Below are 13,006 nucleotides of genomic sequence, written 5' to 3' on the forward strand. Positions count from 1 at the left end.
AACAAATTTTTATTCAACTTGACAGCTACATTGCCAATTCAGGGTTGCCAGGTAATGAAAAACGAATTAGTTCCAAAATAATTAATTTCATCTCTTTTATGTCGTACTATATGATGTGCTGTTACTCAAATAAATAAAAAAAAGACGTGTGGCACTCGGGGACAGCCGCGGTAAAGCTATAATGCATAGCATGCCTTCAAGCCACACCTCCGTGTCCGTCGGAGTGGGGAGCGTGAGGTTTTTTCGTTACGGAATTTCTCGATTCGGTCCCCGCGCTCAAGGCCCGCGATAGAAGCTATGCAATAGCTTAAAAATAAACTCTCCGTCCTAGCCCCAGCTTCATCTAGCTAGTCGTTTCTGTAAAAATTTCAGACCATTTACAGTACAACTATTTTAACGATTACAACGATTTACAATTATTTAATTTATTTAAAAAGTTTTTATATCATTTTATCTACATTCTAGATGTGTTCTAGACAAGTTCTAGATCATGATTACTGGCAATATTGAGTAAAGTTCAATTTCAATATTCAATGCTGCCAACATTTTCAGATAATTTACATGTCTAATGGTTTAATGTTTTTAATATCACATTCACTTAAAATTTAAACATTATAAATTTACAATGCAGTTACAATATATTATACACATATACAATGAAATGATAATGTAGTTTTATTACCTACCTATTTTAGTTAAATTATGGTTTAATTTCCACTTTTATATAAATAAAGTTGCGCAACATGGCGCTTTCGGCTCAGCTGCTTTCGTGAAAAACTAAAATAACTTGGTGACTGTGACACGCTCTAATTGGCAAAGTTTTAGAAGGAACAGTTATTGTAGTTCGATGCTTAGACTTTAGTAACGTGATGGAAAGAGTTGTGAACCAGTGTAGCTAGTTATCGAGGTGTGTCGGATCCACCGACGTGATTTGTTTTTGTTCAGTTCGGGAATCTGGTAATCCGTCAAACTGGAGCGACTCCCGGAGTACCTGCGGGACACCGTCGACTGGTTCATGGGGTGAGTGATAAGGCAGACTTTTAGAGGATAGTTTAACGGCATTTTCTTTTCATTCTTGCTTTGATGATATTATACAGAATTACAATATTTTATGATGTCTTATACGAAGCTGAGTATAGTATACGGATGATGCAGATATTAGATATATTAACTTTTTATAAATCCTACCCGAGTGACTGGGAGAAATATCTGGAAAATAATAAGTAAATTTCATAACTACATCAGACCTTACATGACGAATGGACGGACTAGTCTCCACAAAAGGATCACAATATAATAACGAATGTTAAGTTCCAAATTGAAGTAGATAGTCTGTGGAGGCAGCTTGTGCTTGAAATACACATTTGAGGAAGTACAGCCTCTGAAAAGGGTTGCCAGCTTATAAAGGAAAAGTGATACAGATAGAACTTATGATACAAATAAAGGACTGAGTAGTGAGTAGGTTGTGGAAAAGGATAAGCCTCCACCCATAAACTCATAGCACAAAACACAGTGGCAATAACATGTTACTGCCACTGAGTTGTAGTGCCAAAGCACACTCGACTCCCATGTAAATATTGTTGAGGTAAAACATAACTTAGTTTTAGTGTTATTAACTTCTCCCATAGAATGTCAATTATATTGAGTGTATTTTTTTTAATAAGACCACTGTAGTTGAGCAGAAACTTACTCTTAGATTTAGTGACTTAGTAACAACCTATAGTAGAGCCATTTTAATAGGCAACATTTGACAGTTCAACAAAATTCAACAACGTAACCTAGTAACGACGACATAGAATAACATGATATTTCATTTTGTTGTAACTGCACATTTGCTTAACTTTTTTAAATTACGATTACATATTTATAATAATAATGACCGATGCAACTAATTTTAGGATTTGATTTTACTGATAAACCATTCTGAACATAATAAACATTTTCTTATTTAAAGAACTGACGTCGCTACAATTTTGTGTCAATAAACCTTTTTTCTTTTTAAATACTAGAGACGTTACTCTAAAAATCGAAATCTGACATCTAGAATCGAATGCATTGATTACTTGGGAATAAATATCATCATAAATTATTGACATGTGTTTCAAGTTCGATTGACAAATGTTTCAAGTCCGTATCGATTAATTCGCTTTAATCGATGTTTTTAAGCAGGTTACCACCCTATGAAGATAAAATTGATAGACGTCAAATGTTGCCTATTAAATTGGCTCAACTATAGTAAGTATATAATATATATTGTGGTAAGAACACATATCACATGACTATGAAATCCTTACTTAAAATAAAACGAAATGTAACTCCTGAATGTAAGTTCTAAAACCAATCATAATATGTATAACAAACATGAAATTTGAATATTTAAATGATATTGTTGGTATTTACTGAGATCTTGGTGATAGTTCTTTAAAACAAGAGCATTGTAATGATTTTTAAATTTTAATTTATAAACCTATTTAGTAAATAGCACATCGGAATAATATCATATGCAGTAATTAATAATATCAAATCTTTTTTATTTTTTACTTCTCCGTTTTTGAAGTCGGTTTTTTTTAAACAAGTTATTTTTATTTAATACTTTATAGTGTATTTTTGTATCATCAAATAGTTGCTATGGCTAATATTTACTTGCTAGATTTTAATTTAAGTCCTCGAGATCCAACAAAAATGCTCATAAAATAAAAACTAGTGGACCAATCTGAATATGACATATATAAATAATAAAAAAACAATGATATATAAATTATAAAGTGATAATGATAATAATTGAATGAAACGTACTAACATAGTAATTAAGAAATTACTAACAAGTGGACCTATGATGTTCTGTTATTAAATGAATTTGAATCAAATTTTTATGGGACCAATTCGAAACTATTCCGCAACAAAGAAAATAAGAATCACGTAAATCGGTTCAGAAAACGCGGCGCAATCGATGTACATACATAAAAGTAAAAAAAAAATGTACCGAATTGAGAACCTCCTCTTTTTTTTTGAAGTCGATCGAAAGGAATACAATATAAAAATGCAATTGTAGATGCAAAGAGAAGTGGAAAGAGTATTGACATAATATTATGAAGTGTGGACTACGTTGTTATACGCCAGGCTTTCCCATTGTCCAATCAATGAAGAAAAAACCATGTTATGATGGTCGTCACATAGAAAAGCAACAATATGACAGTTAGCGAGGCAACATTAGAAGATACAAGGCAACCGAGGTCGGCGCTCAGGTGCGATAAGGCGTGATGTCAGCGACGCGGTGCGGCGGCGGCGCGCGCTCAGTCGCCACTCGCTCGCGACCGCGGCGCGCTACGTGCCCAGCAGCTGCAGCGCGATGAGCGCGGACGGCTCGCGCTGGCCCGTGGGCATCCTGCGGCGCAGCGGCGCGCGCGCGGCCCGCCGCGTGCTGCACGTCAAGTACAGGAGCGTGCCCGCCTCGCCGCCGCCTGCCGCGGCGCTCCCGTTCGACACCGACGACACCGTCTCCTGTTTCTGCAGGTGCGAATCGTTCCACTCGGTGCACTTCGCGACGGGCGGAACGGGTGACGAATCCGTTGTGTAGTTGCGTTTCTTCACAGTGAGCGATGATTCGCCATCGACCCATTTACTTCTCGGATTTCTAAATCGTCAGCGCTCTTGCGCTTATCGGCCTATCGCGCGTTATCACCTTCCTCCACCTGAGTGACGTCACGGCTCCCCGCGCGCGTACCTCGCCGCCCCTCTTTCCACTTTATGACACATTGCTTATGTTAGGCGACACACTTACGGAAATATACAATGCGAGGTGACGTAAGATTTATTGTAAAACCTTGATTACAAGATTTAAAAAAAAATGTTTCTTTTATAATGGTTGTATATTTATTGCCATAGATTAATTTATAAACATGAACTAATTTCTGTAATATGTATTTGAATTTTACTTCATATAAAGAAATGTTTTGTTTACATTATGGTTCCAAAATCATTGATGCTATGGGAAGGTACATATAATATATTTAACGAGTATAGTACCAGTAGTGCCGCCACTGCGTATATGTACATAATATATGCAAAGCCTCGTTAGTCGTTACCTGCAGCTTATTAGACACATAAAATATATAGACGATATAATATATATAACGACCTTGACCATTCTTCAGCAATTGCAGTCATTGACAAAAATAAATAATTTTTTGGCTATGTTGTTTTTAGTTGATAGCCCAGAATAATTTTATCAAAATTTTACCAAGAATTCATATATATGTACATATAAATTCATAATTTCAATACATCTATACTAATCTATATTTCTATACTACTATATATATCTTATATATAAAATTCTCGTGTCACAATGTTAGTCTGCATACTCCTCCGAAACGGGTGGACCGATTCTCATGAAATTTTCTGTAATATCGGGTAAGTCTGAGAATCGGCCAACATCTATTTTTCATATGTACCACGGGCGAAGCCGGGGCTGGCCGCTAGTAATATTATAAAGAGGAAAGGTTTGTATGTATATATGTATGGTTTTCACGCAAAAACTACTGAACCGATTATAATGAAATTTAGTACACATATAGAGGGTAACTTGGATTAACACATAGGATAGGTTTTATCCCGGAAATCCCACGGGAACGGGAACTATGCGGGTTTTCCTTTGAAAACGTGGGCGAAGACGCGGGCGAAAAGCTAGTAGTTTATACTTGATTAGGATTGTGTACACTGTACTTGAATAGGATTTCATCCGATTTTCCTAGTCCTTAAAAAGCATTTGTAAAAAAGACTGGTACCGCGGCCGGTGAGGTCCGGCAGAGCGGCCCACTGGTGCCTCTGGGTGCCTGTGATTGGCTCCACTTGACTTTGTCGCGTGCCTAATTACGCCACTTGCTAGCCGTCTTGCACGAACCGATCATAAATTCATTACAGTATTTGCGTGTTGTTTACGAAGAATATAAGTATTAGTTATTCTAAATATAAAATTTTCACCTCTATTCATTTCGTTTTAATATCAAACAAGGCTAACTAATCGAGATAAATAATGTAAACAAACTATCATAGCATTTTTATTTGTAGAAATTGTATAAGTACCATTTTGATTCAGTATCAATCAACAATAACGCAATCTAGTAAACAACTAATAGCGTCATTATCTGTAGATTAAATTTACGTAAATAAAAAAATAAAAAAACCAGCCCAAGACACTAAGCCCAGCCGTACAAGGACTGCTCGAGCAGTTAACGGCTGAGCGACGTACACGGACTGCTCGAGCTGTCACTACAAATCGCGCAGTTGACGGCTTGAAGTGGTCGCGACTGCTCGAGCAGTCCGTGTACGGCAGTGAATGAATGTCTATAGTTCACCGCGCGGTCACGGCTTCAAGCCGTCGCGGTCGGTCTGAAGTCTGAACTGGTCGAAGCGGTCTGTGTACGCCGCCCTAAAGGTTCCGTACAAAAAAAGCTGAAGATAATGCAAACTATCAGACATCAGCCCGTTAAGTTAATAAAAGCTTTTTTTTCATACACTGATTTAGAAAATGAACATCTCCAAAACATTCTAAATTGGAGCTCAATATTCTAAATTGTGCACTCCTTTCAAATAGTCTTGTATCGCTCGCGTGAAGCACTCGTTTAAAATGCCACTTTTATCAAACTCAAACTCAAACATTTATTTATTCAATTAGACTTCATATAGAAGCACTTTTGAAATGTCATTATCCTTTGCACGCCCGTAGCACACCTCCGCTGCGAAACCATGACCGCGGAACCGCTAGATGAATTCCGCTGTGATCAAGTGTAGTTTGAGTAGCGGAACCGGCATCGGCGAAACCTCATGCGAGTCAGTCCGGAGGCCCGTAGCACACCTCCGCTGCAGAACTGTAACAGCGGAACCGCAGTAGTTTCGCTCTGTCTTGTCCCGTGTACGAGAAGCGGAACAGTAGCGAAACTGCCTGTTCTAACACATACATCTAACTATTTTTTATCTCTTTCTTCGCGCGGTTTCGCCGATCTCTTCTAAAGCCAGCCACACTACCGCGCTCACGCCGCTATTTGTTTGCGGTGCCGCAATGTTTTCGCGCGTGTTTGTCAAAACCGGCAAAAATAAAACGCGGAACTACATTGTTTTTGTAAAAGAGTATGTAAATCATCAAAACTCTGAGGGGTCATTCTAAAAATACATATGTATATGTATAGAAACGATCTTCATGGGACTCGAGTTCATTACATAGTAGGTTTTCTCCTGATTTCTTTCTTTTTTTATTAATCTCATGCACCCAAATTCGACGAGTTTTATGTCTTTTCAAAGTTAAAGTCCACAATAATATTTCTTCTTCCTCTGACTCCGATAACGACGACATTTCGCTTTGATCGTTGCTTCCGGACTGACTCGCATGAGGTTTCGCCGATGCCGGTTCCGCTACTCAAACTACACTTGATCACAGCGGAATTCATCTAGCGGTTCCGCGGTCATGGTTTCGCAGCGGAGGTGTGCTACGGGCGGGAAGCAACGATCAAAGCGAAATGTCGTCGTTATCGGAGTCAGAGGAAGAAGAAATATTATTGTGGACTTTAACTTTGAAAAGACATAAAACTCGTAGAATTTGGGTGCATGAGATTAATAAAAAAAGAAAGAAATTAGGAGAAAACCTACTATGTAAAGAACTCGAGCCCCATGAAGATCGTTTCTATACATATACATATGTATTTTTAGAATGACCCCTCAGAGTTTTGATGATTTACATACCCTTTTACAAAAACAATGTAGTTCCGCGTTTTATTTTTGTCGGTTTTGACAAACACGCGCGAAAACAATGCGGCACCGCAAACAAATAGCGGCGTGAGCGCGGTAGTGTGGCTGGCGTTAGAAGAGATCGGCGAAACCGCGCGAAGAAAGAGATAAAAAATAGTTAGATGTATGTGTTAGAACAGGCAGTTTCGCTACTGTTTCGCTTCTCGTACACGAGACAAGACAGAGCGAAACTACTGCGGTTCCGCTGTTACAGTTCTGCAGCGGAGGTGTGCTACGGGCGTAAAGTAATGTTGCTACATGGGAATAGTAAGGATAAATTCAGTTGATTTGACGAATTTTAAAAATTATTACTAACCCCATTTTTATTTGTTAATTATCGTGATAATTATGAAAATAACGTGAAAAAATATTTGTCCTACAGAATATAAGGTTTCGTTAGGGAGTCCAACATGTATCATTATAAACAAGGTCTAGAAAAAAATATGTTGATTTTGTTAATGTTTAGCTAACATTTGAATACTTTATCCACGGCCACATTGTCCCACAAATTGCGTGATATGTCATTTTGGTCCTAAGTTGGCACCAGGTCTCAAGTATGTGTATTTTGTTGCAGGTGAGTCGCATGCTCGCTCGCCGCGCCCTGTAAGTTATGATCTCATGGCCTTTCTCGTAAGCAAAGAAGTTGGATCTAGTGTGGGCCACGAGACGCTCCGGCAACTCGCTACGGTTTTCCCGTGCAGCGCGTTCCCAAAATGCCACAAATGCTATTTGCTTTAACGTAATTTTTTTAATGTTCTTTAGCCCACACATTATTGTCTATTTTAAATACCAATATCCATCCCCGACCTCCAAAATGTCGTATCTATAGATGTCGAAATAAAACATTGATTCGCGTGTTAATTGCGAAATCACACTTCTTATTGTGTATTCTCCTTGAATTTTTGATTTTTGTAAGAAACATAAAATATCGTCATAGTGTGTCTTTTACGTCGGCTCATAGGCGGCCAATCGTCCCGCAATACTGGATGTAATTCCGCTTGGCAATTAATAAAATGGTCCTGAAAAAGGATCAATCCCGCCGTTTGTGCGAAAAGTGGAAAACAGTGAAACTTTCACGCTTTCGGCTGGGTTGTGTCATATCATATTATTATGCTCGGGTAAAACACGGGAAAAATATAGGTTAATATACCATTAACAAAAAACTGCTTGGCCATTGAGCAATTCGTTGAAAATTTACACACAGCTAACGATTGCGTGGGTATTATTTGAGCAAGAGGTTTAACGAAAGAGTATAAAGTACTAAAAGGTGGTTTTTATTTGATTTTATGGTTGAAATAAAACTAAGTAGATTCACTAGATGCGAAAGCAAGGTACAAAAACAAGAAAAATAGCATTAACTATTAATTACTTTTTTCGGGGTCCGTTTCCATCGTGACTTGGTATATACCGACACGAGATTCCATGTTCAGTAATTATCGCATTTCCAAGGGTTCTCAATATAGAATGAACAAATCTAGAAATCCGTTATTGAATATCAAATTCATCAGATTGCTAGTTACACATTAAAAATACCACATACGTGAGTACTTTTGGTGGAACATTGGTGGAACGCAGTTTATACTTTATACGTCTAGGTACGTGTAAGCGCCTAACGGATTGTCTTTTCTAATTTTCATTCATTTCGATGTTGGTATGTTTTTTGTGTCGACTGTCGTCATCTATTACTTACGTAGTGTTATTGGATGTAAATTGTATAATACTGTCCATTGGACGACGTCTCTTTCTATTCTATGGGGCAGTGTTTCAGAGAAAGTATTATTGGTTAATCATTGTGTTAGTTCTACATTCAATTTAACTCAACATTATTTTATCACTTTGTTTTAACAAAAAGTTTTATGATTTGACGCAATATGATTGCAGTGAAATATTTTTAGTAATTGGTCACGTTTTCGTTGTTTTGTCAAGTTATTATCATCTTAGTCCTTCATGGAAACTACAAGGTACGCTGTGTAATTCTAATTACATATTGTAATTTGCACTCATACCTCCTGCAGTCACCGTTTTGTTGTACAAGATATAAAAGTGAGGATGTTATATTAAGGACATTATAAAATCCATCCATTTCCATGCGTACACATTCCATCCGTTCGGGTGCATTTGGCATCGTCGTCTATGTCGGATCCATACAATGTATTCGTTAATGTACAGAAATAAAATGTTTTCCTTTAAACTTCCACAATTTTTTAAAGTATTTGTTACATTTTCTTTAAACATTGACCAAATTATGGGATAATAATATGATATTTATGCAGGCTGAAGCCTGAATGCTTCATATCAATAATAATGAGGTATGCAAAGTGAACGGAAGCGCATACAACAGGGTGAGTGCGAAGCGGCACCGCTTGTCGCCCGGCGCCGGCGGCCGCGGCAGTCGGCACACGGCAGGGGCGAGCGCGGCGGCCTTGACCTGCTGCAGCATACATTAGCATAATATAAACAACTAGCGGCCCGCCACGGCTTCGCCCGGGGTACATATTTACGTTTTATTTTTAATATAATAATAAAAGAATTATCGAAATCGGTCCACCCGTTCACGCGTGATGGCGTTTCATTTTTATATACATACTAGCTTTCCGCCTGCGGCTTCGCCCGTTTTCAAAGAAAAACCCGCATAGTTCCCGTTCCCGTGGGATTTCCGGGATAAAACCTAGCCTATGTTACTCGTGGATAATTTAGCTTTCTAATGGTGAAAGAATTTTTAAAATCGGTCCAGTAGTTTATGAGCCTATTCATTACAAACAAACAAACAAACAAACAAAGTTTTCCTCTTTATAATATTAGTGTAGACTAGCGACCCGCCCCGGCTTCGCACGGGTGCAATGCTGATACTAAATACACTACAGAAAAACTGTGAACGTTGTAACTTGTATATAAAAACACAGCGGCCCGCTCCGGCTTTGCACGGGTATAAAATATTATATAACCGGGTGGCCGGCCGGTACCGCCGCAAACGCTACGTCCCGCAATTTTTAAATCTGTAATATCTTCGAAAATATTCACTTAAATCATACGGTGTAAAGGGCCATATAGATCTATATTAAATGAACAATGTATTCAAGGTACCTATTTAATTGGTTAAGGATTAATGCTGTATTGGTTAAAATCACTTCGAAAATTAGCCATTATTTGTCGTAAAAAGTAAATGACAAAAAAATGTTATTGTGGGTTATTCATAAGATGTAGACGTATATACCATCATGGACTTTTCTGTAGACCTTTTCAATGTGTATAATACTTAGTACATTATTTTGATAAAACTCGTAGGGTTCAGCCTGCGTTTGCAATGTAAGCGGAAAAAATGTAATTTTTTACGACATCACATTAGAAACCTCAAAAATAACAGTACTTCTCCACTATTTAATGGATGTTATTATACATATAAACCTTCCTCTTGAATCACTCTATCTATTTTTTAAAAAACCGCATCAAAATCCGTTGCGTAGTTTCAAAGATTTAAGCGTTTAAAGAGACATAGGGACAGAGAAAGCGACTTTGTTTTGTACTAGTATGTAGTGATGATGTATATATAGATAGAAAAAATTCGATCACTAGGCGGGACTCGAATCCGCATCCTTTTACGCCAAACCGGGGCGGATAGGCGTTTTAGACACATTAAACTGAAATAATAAAATAAATTCAATCGCTCTGGCGGGTCACGGGTAGGGCATGCAGAACCAAGTCCGGTTCCAAGTTTCTGAAACCCGGTTTCTAGATCTTTGTTTGTATCTAATTTCTATTGGATGTGAGGCAGATTAAAATCGCCCGCCAACAAGATCAACGATTTCTTCGGTAGTTTATGCTGAACAATGTTGTTTAAGTTTGAGGTGAAGTTTTTTAAATTAGTTGAAGAGATAGGAGGAGGGAGATATACTGCGCAAATAAATAGGGGGATGATGGAATTGCCTTGTTTCAGCTTAACAGCTAGCCATAGGTTTTCGTTTGAGGATTCCCATTGCAGCTTACGAATTGGCTGGAACTTCTTTAGAACAGCTACAAGTACACCACCTCCAGAGATTTTTTTAGATTCGGAGGAGCTTCGGTCCCTTCTGAATACCGTGTATCTATTGTCAAAAAGTTCGCGATCGAAAACCGAGTCATTCAGCCAAGTCTCTGTGAAAATAACAATATCAGCATTTTGTTTTAAAACATTTGTAAAAAGTTCTTCTGTTTTAGTCCGAAGACCTCTTACATTTTGGTATGTAATTTTAACTTTAGTACAATCGATTATAATTTATAACCATTCAGCAAAAAACTAATCTAAATTGATAAAATGAAAGTAAAGTTGAGATAACAATACCACTGCTTCCTTGTGAGTAGAGAATCCAATCCCGCATCAAAATCGCGATCCCGCAAGCCTGCGGGATTAAGATCATCAATCCCGCGGATCCCGCGGGATTTGCGGGATTGATTTTAATTATTATTATTTTTGTTTCATGTAATTTAAAGAAAGAAAATACACACAAATATTTTTAATTATTCTTATCAACATGAAGCAAAGTTATAACTTATATTATAAATTAAATATAATGATGTTTAAGACAATACAATATTCACAATATTTCACGTTTCATATTTAGATTTTGACGTGACAACGTCTTAAATTAGGTTGCGACTGGGAGTCACTTATGAAAAAGTGTAACGCTCGGTAACGTTACGATGAGTCACCGAACGAGAGAGAGGCCCGCCGAATGCCTTGCGTCTCTCTCCCACTCAACTATGATCGAGAAAAAGACGTTGTCACGTAAAATCTTCGCCCGTAAAACCGACTTTGCAGGCAACCATTTTTTTTTATTTGAAATAGAACATACCTATTCATTGGTTTTAGTCTTTAGAGGCATTTAAAGTCAGCTTATTTTTTTTTGTTGAAAATACTTTCGAAGAAATGATAAAGTAAGTATCTAACGTTTCATCTTTTAGATTTGATCTTATCTTGTTGCATAAATAGCCAGCGGCGGAAAAAGCACGCGCGGCTTCCACACTTGTAGGCGGAATTGACTTTACATAAGTATAAACAGCTTCCAAATACTTCCCCCTATTCCCTCCACATTCAAAAAGTGTCAATATCAAATCAGTTGAATTATCTCGAGTGGGTACACGCACAGCAGCTCTAGACTCTGCCACCCATTCAGTACGCGCAAAGTTAAATCCCCGTGCGCCGTAGGGGAATCCCCAGTCATAGAGTACTGGAACTGACATTGATTACGTTCCGTTCCGTCCGATAATAGTTCCGATCATCGTCTGAGCCTATTTTTCTTACTTTTTTTCAATCCCGCGAACGTGCGGGATCCCGCATGAGTAATCCCGCATTTTTGATCCCGCAAAAAAGGTGCGGGATCCCGCATTAGCGGGATCCCGCGTTTGCGGGATTGGATTCCCTACTTGTGAGATATATTTCACAATGGGTAATATTCATGTTTTTCTTTTTTGTCTTAAATTAATAGTTTACTATTTTATAACGTAGAAAAAATAATAATGGGCTTCAAAATACTCTAGATATTTTTAAAAATGAAATTTAAAACTTTTAAAAAATTTAAGCAGTTCAAACGCCGCCATTTTGCGCGCGCTTTGCGTGACGTCACATGGCACGTCCAGTGGGTAGTGTTATACCCCAGCCACACGACTCGATGAGTGGTATGGGAAGTGACGAGGGAAGTAGGCAGGGACGTAGTGTGGCCACGTTACTCGTCATGCCACTCGTCGTGCTCATCGTCCTGCTCACTGCTCCCTATTTTGTCGGCTTTTGCGCGCGAGTCAAAGGACCGGCAATACGAGTGCGAATTAAGGATGGGCGTCATGGAATCAACGGACTAGTTAAATTAACCGTCTATATGTACACTCAACGATTCGACTAGTCCATCGCTCACCAATGCAATAGTTGAATTCAACGGCCAAACAGTCTTATTGATAAGAATAAATTCTTTTCTTTGAAGTTTTTAAAAAAAAATATTCTTGGTTTACAAGACCAATGTTTTGAATTTAAACTATAAAAACAAACGATAATAAGTTTTTTAGTAATACTTTTTTTAGGGAGTATTTTTTTTTTTTAAGAAAGCATAAACATTTATTAATTAAACATCGATCGTCGAGGCGCACAGACTCTAGGCATCGCCATATGGTGGATGTTCCATGTACCCGGACAAAGCGGTTCGGATCGACATTCTTCATCCGAACCGCGAGGGACTGGAGTCTGGAACATGCTTCC

The 13,006-nt window shown here is 38.1% G+C and overlaps 1 protein-coding gene across 3 annotated transcripts in view; it reads left to right on the forward strand.

Annotated features, from left to right (window-relative positions):
- Window positions 1-560: 560 nt before the first annotated feature.
- Mob2 (MOB kinase activator 2) overlaps window positions 561-13,006 on the forward strand; it is a 53,728-nt gene continuing 41,282 nt past the window's right edge. Inside the window, exons 1-2 of one of the 3 annotated variants that reach the window (XM_090110423.1) lie at window positions 561-1,020; window positions 7,358-7,386. Coding sequence is in view for 2 of the 3 variants with exons in the window: in XM_090110420.1 (XP_089966546.1) it covers window positions 3,350-3,513 (164 nt within the window). In the remaining variant the exon portion in view is untranslated. Of the gene's footprint in view, window positions 1,021-3,334; window positions 3,514-7,357; window positions 7,387-13,006 lie in introns of those variants that run through there. The other 2 variants (XM_090110424.1, XM_090110420.1) reach the window with 2 other exon arrangements.

This window comes from Colias eurytheme, chromosome 15 (genome assembly GCF_061535395.1).
Source record: "Colias eurytheme isolate Ceu_HAF_F1 chromosome 15, ilColEury1 Martin Lab GWU primary, whole genome shotgun sequence".
In the NCBI taxonomy this organism is placed as follows: domain Eukaryota; kingdom Metazoa; phylum Arthropoda; class Insecta; order Lepidoptera; family Pieridae; genus Colias; species Colias eurytheme.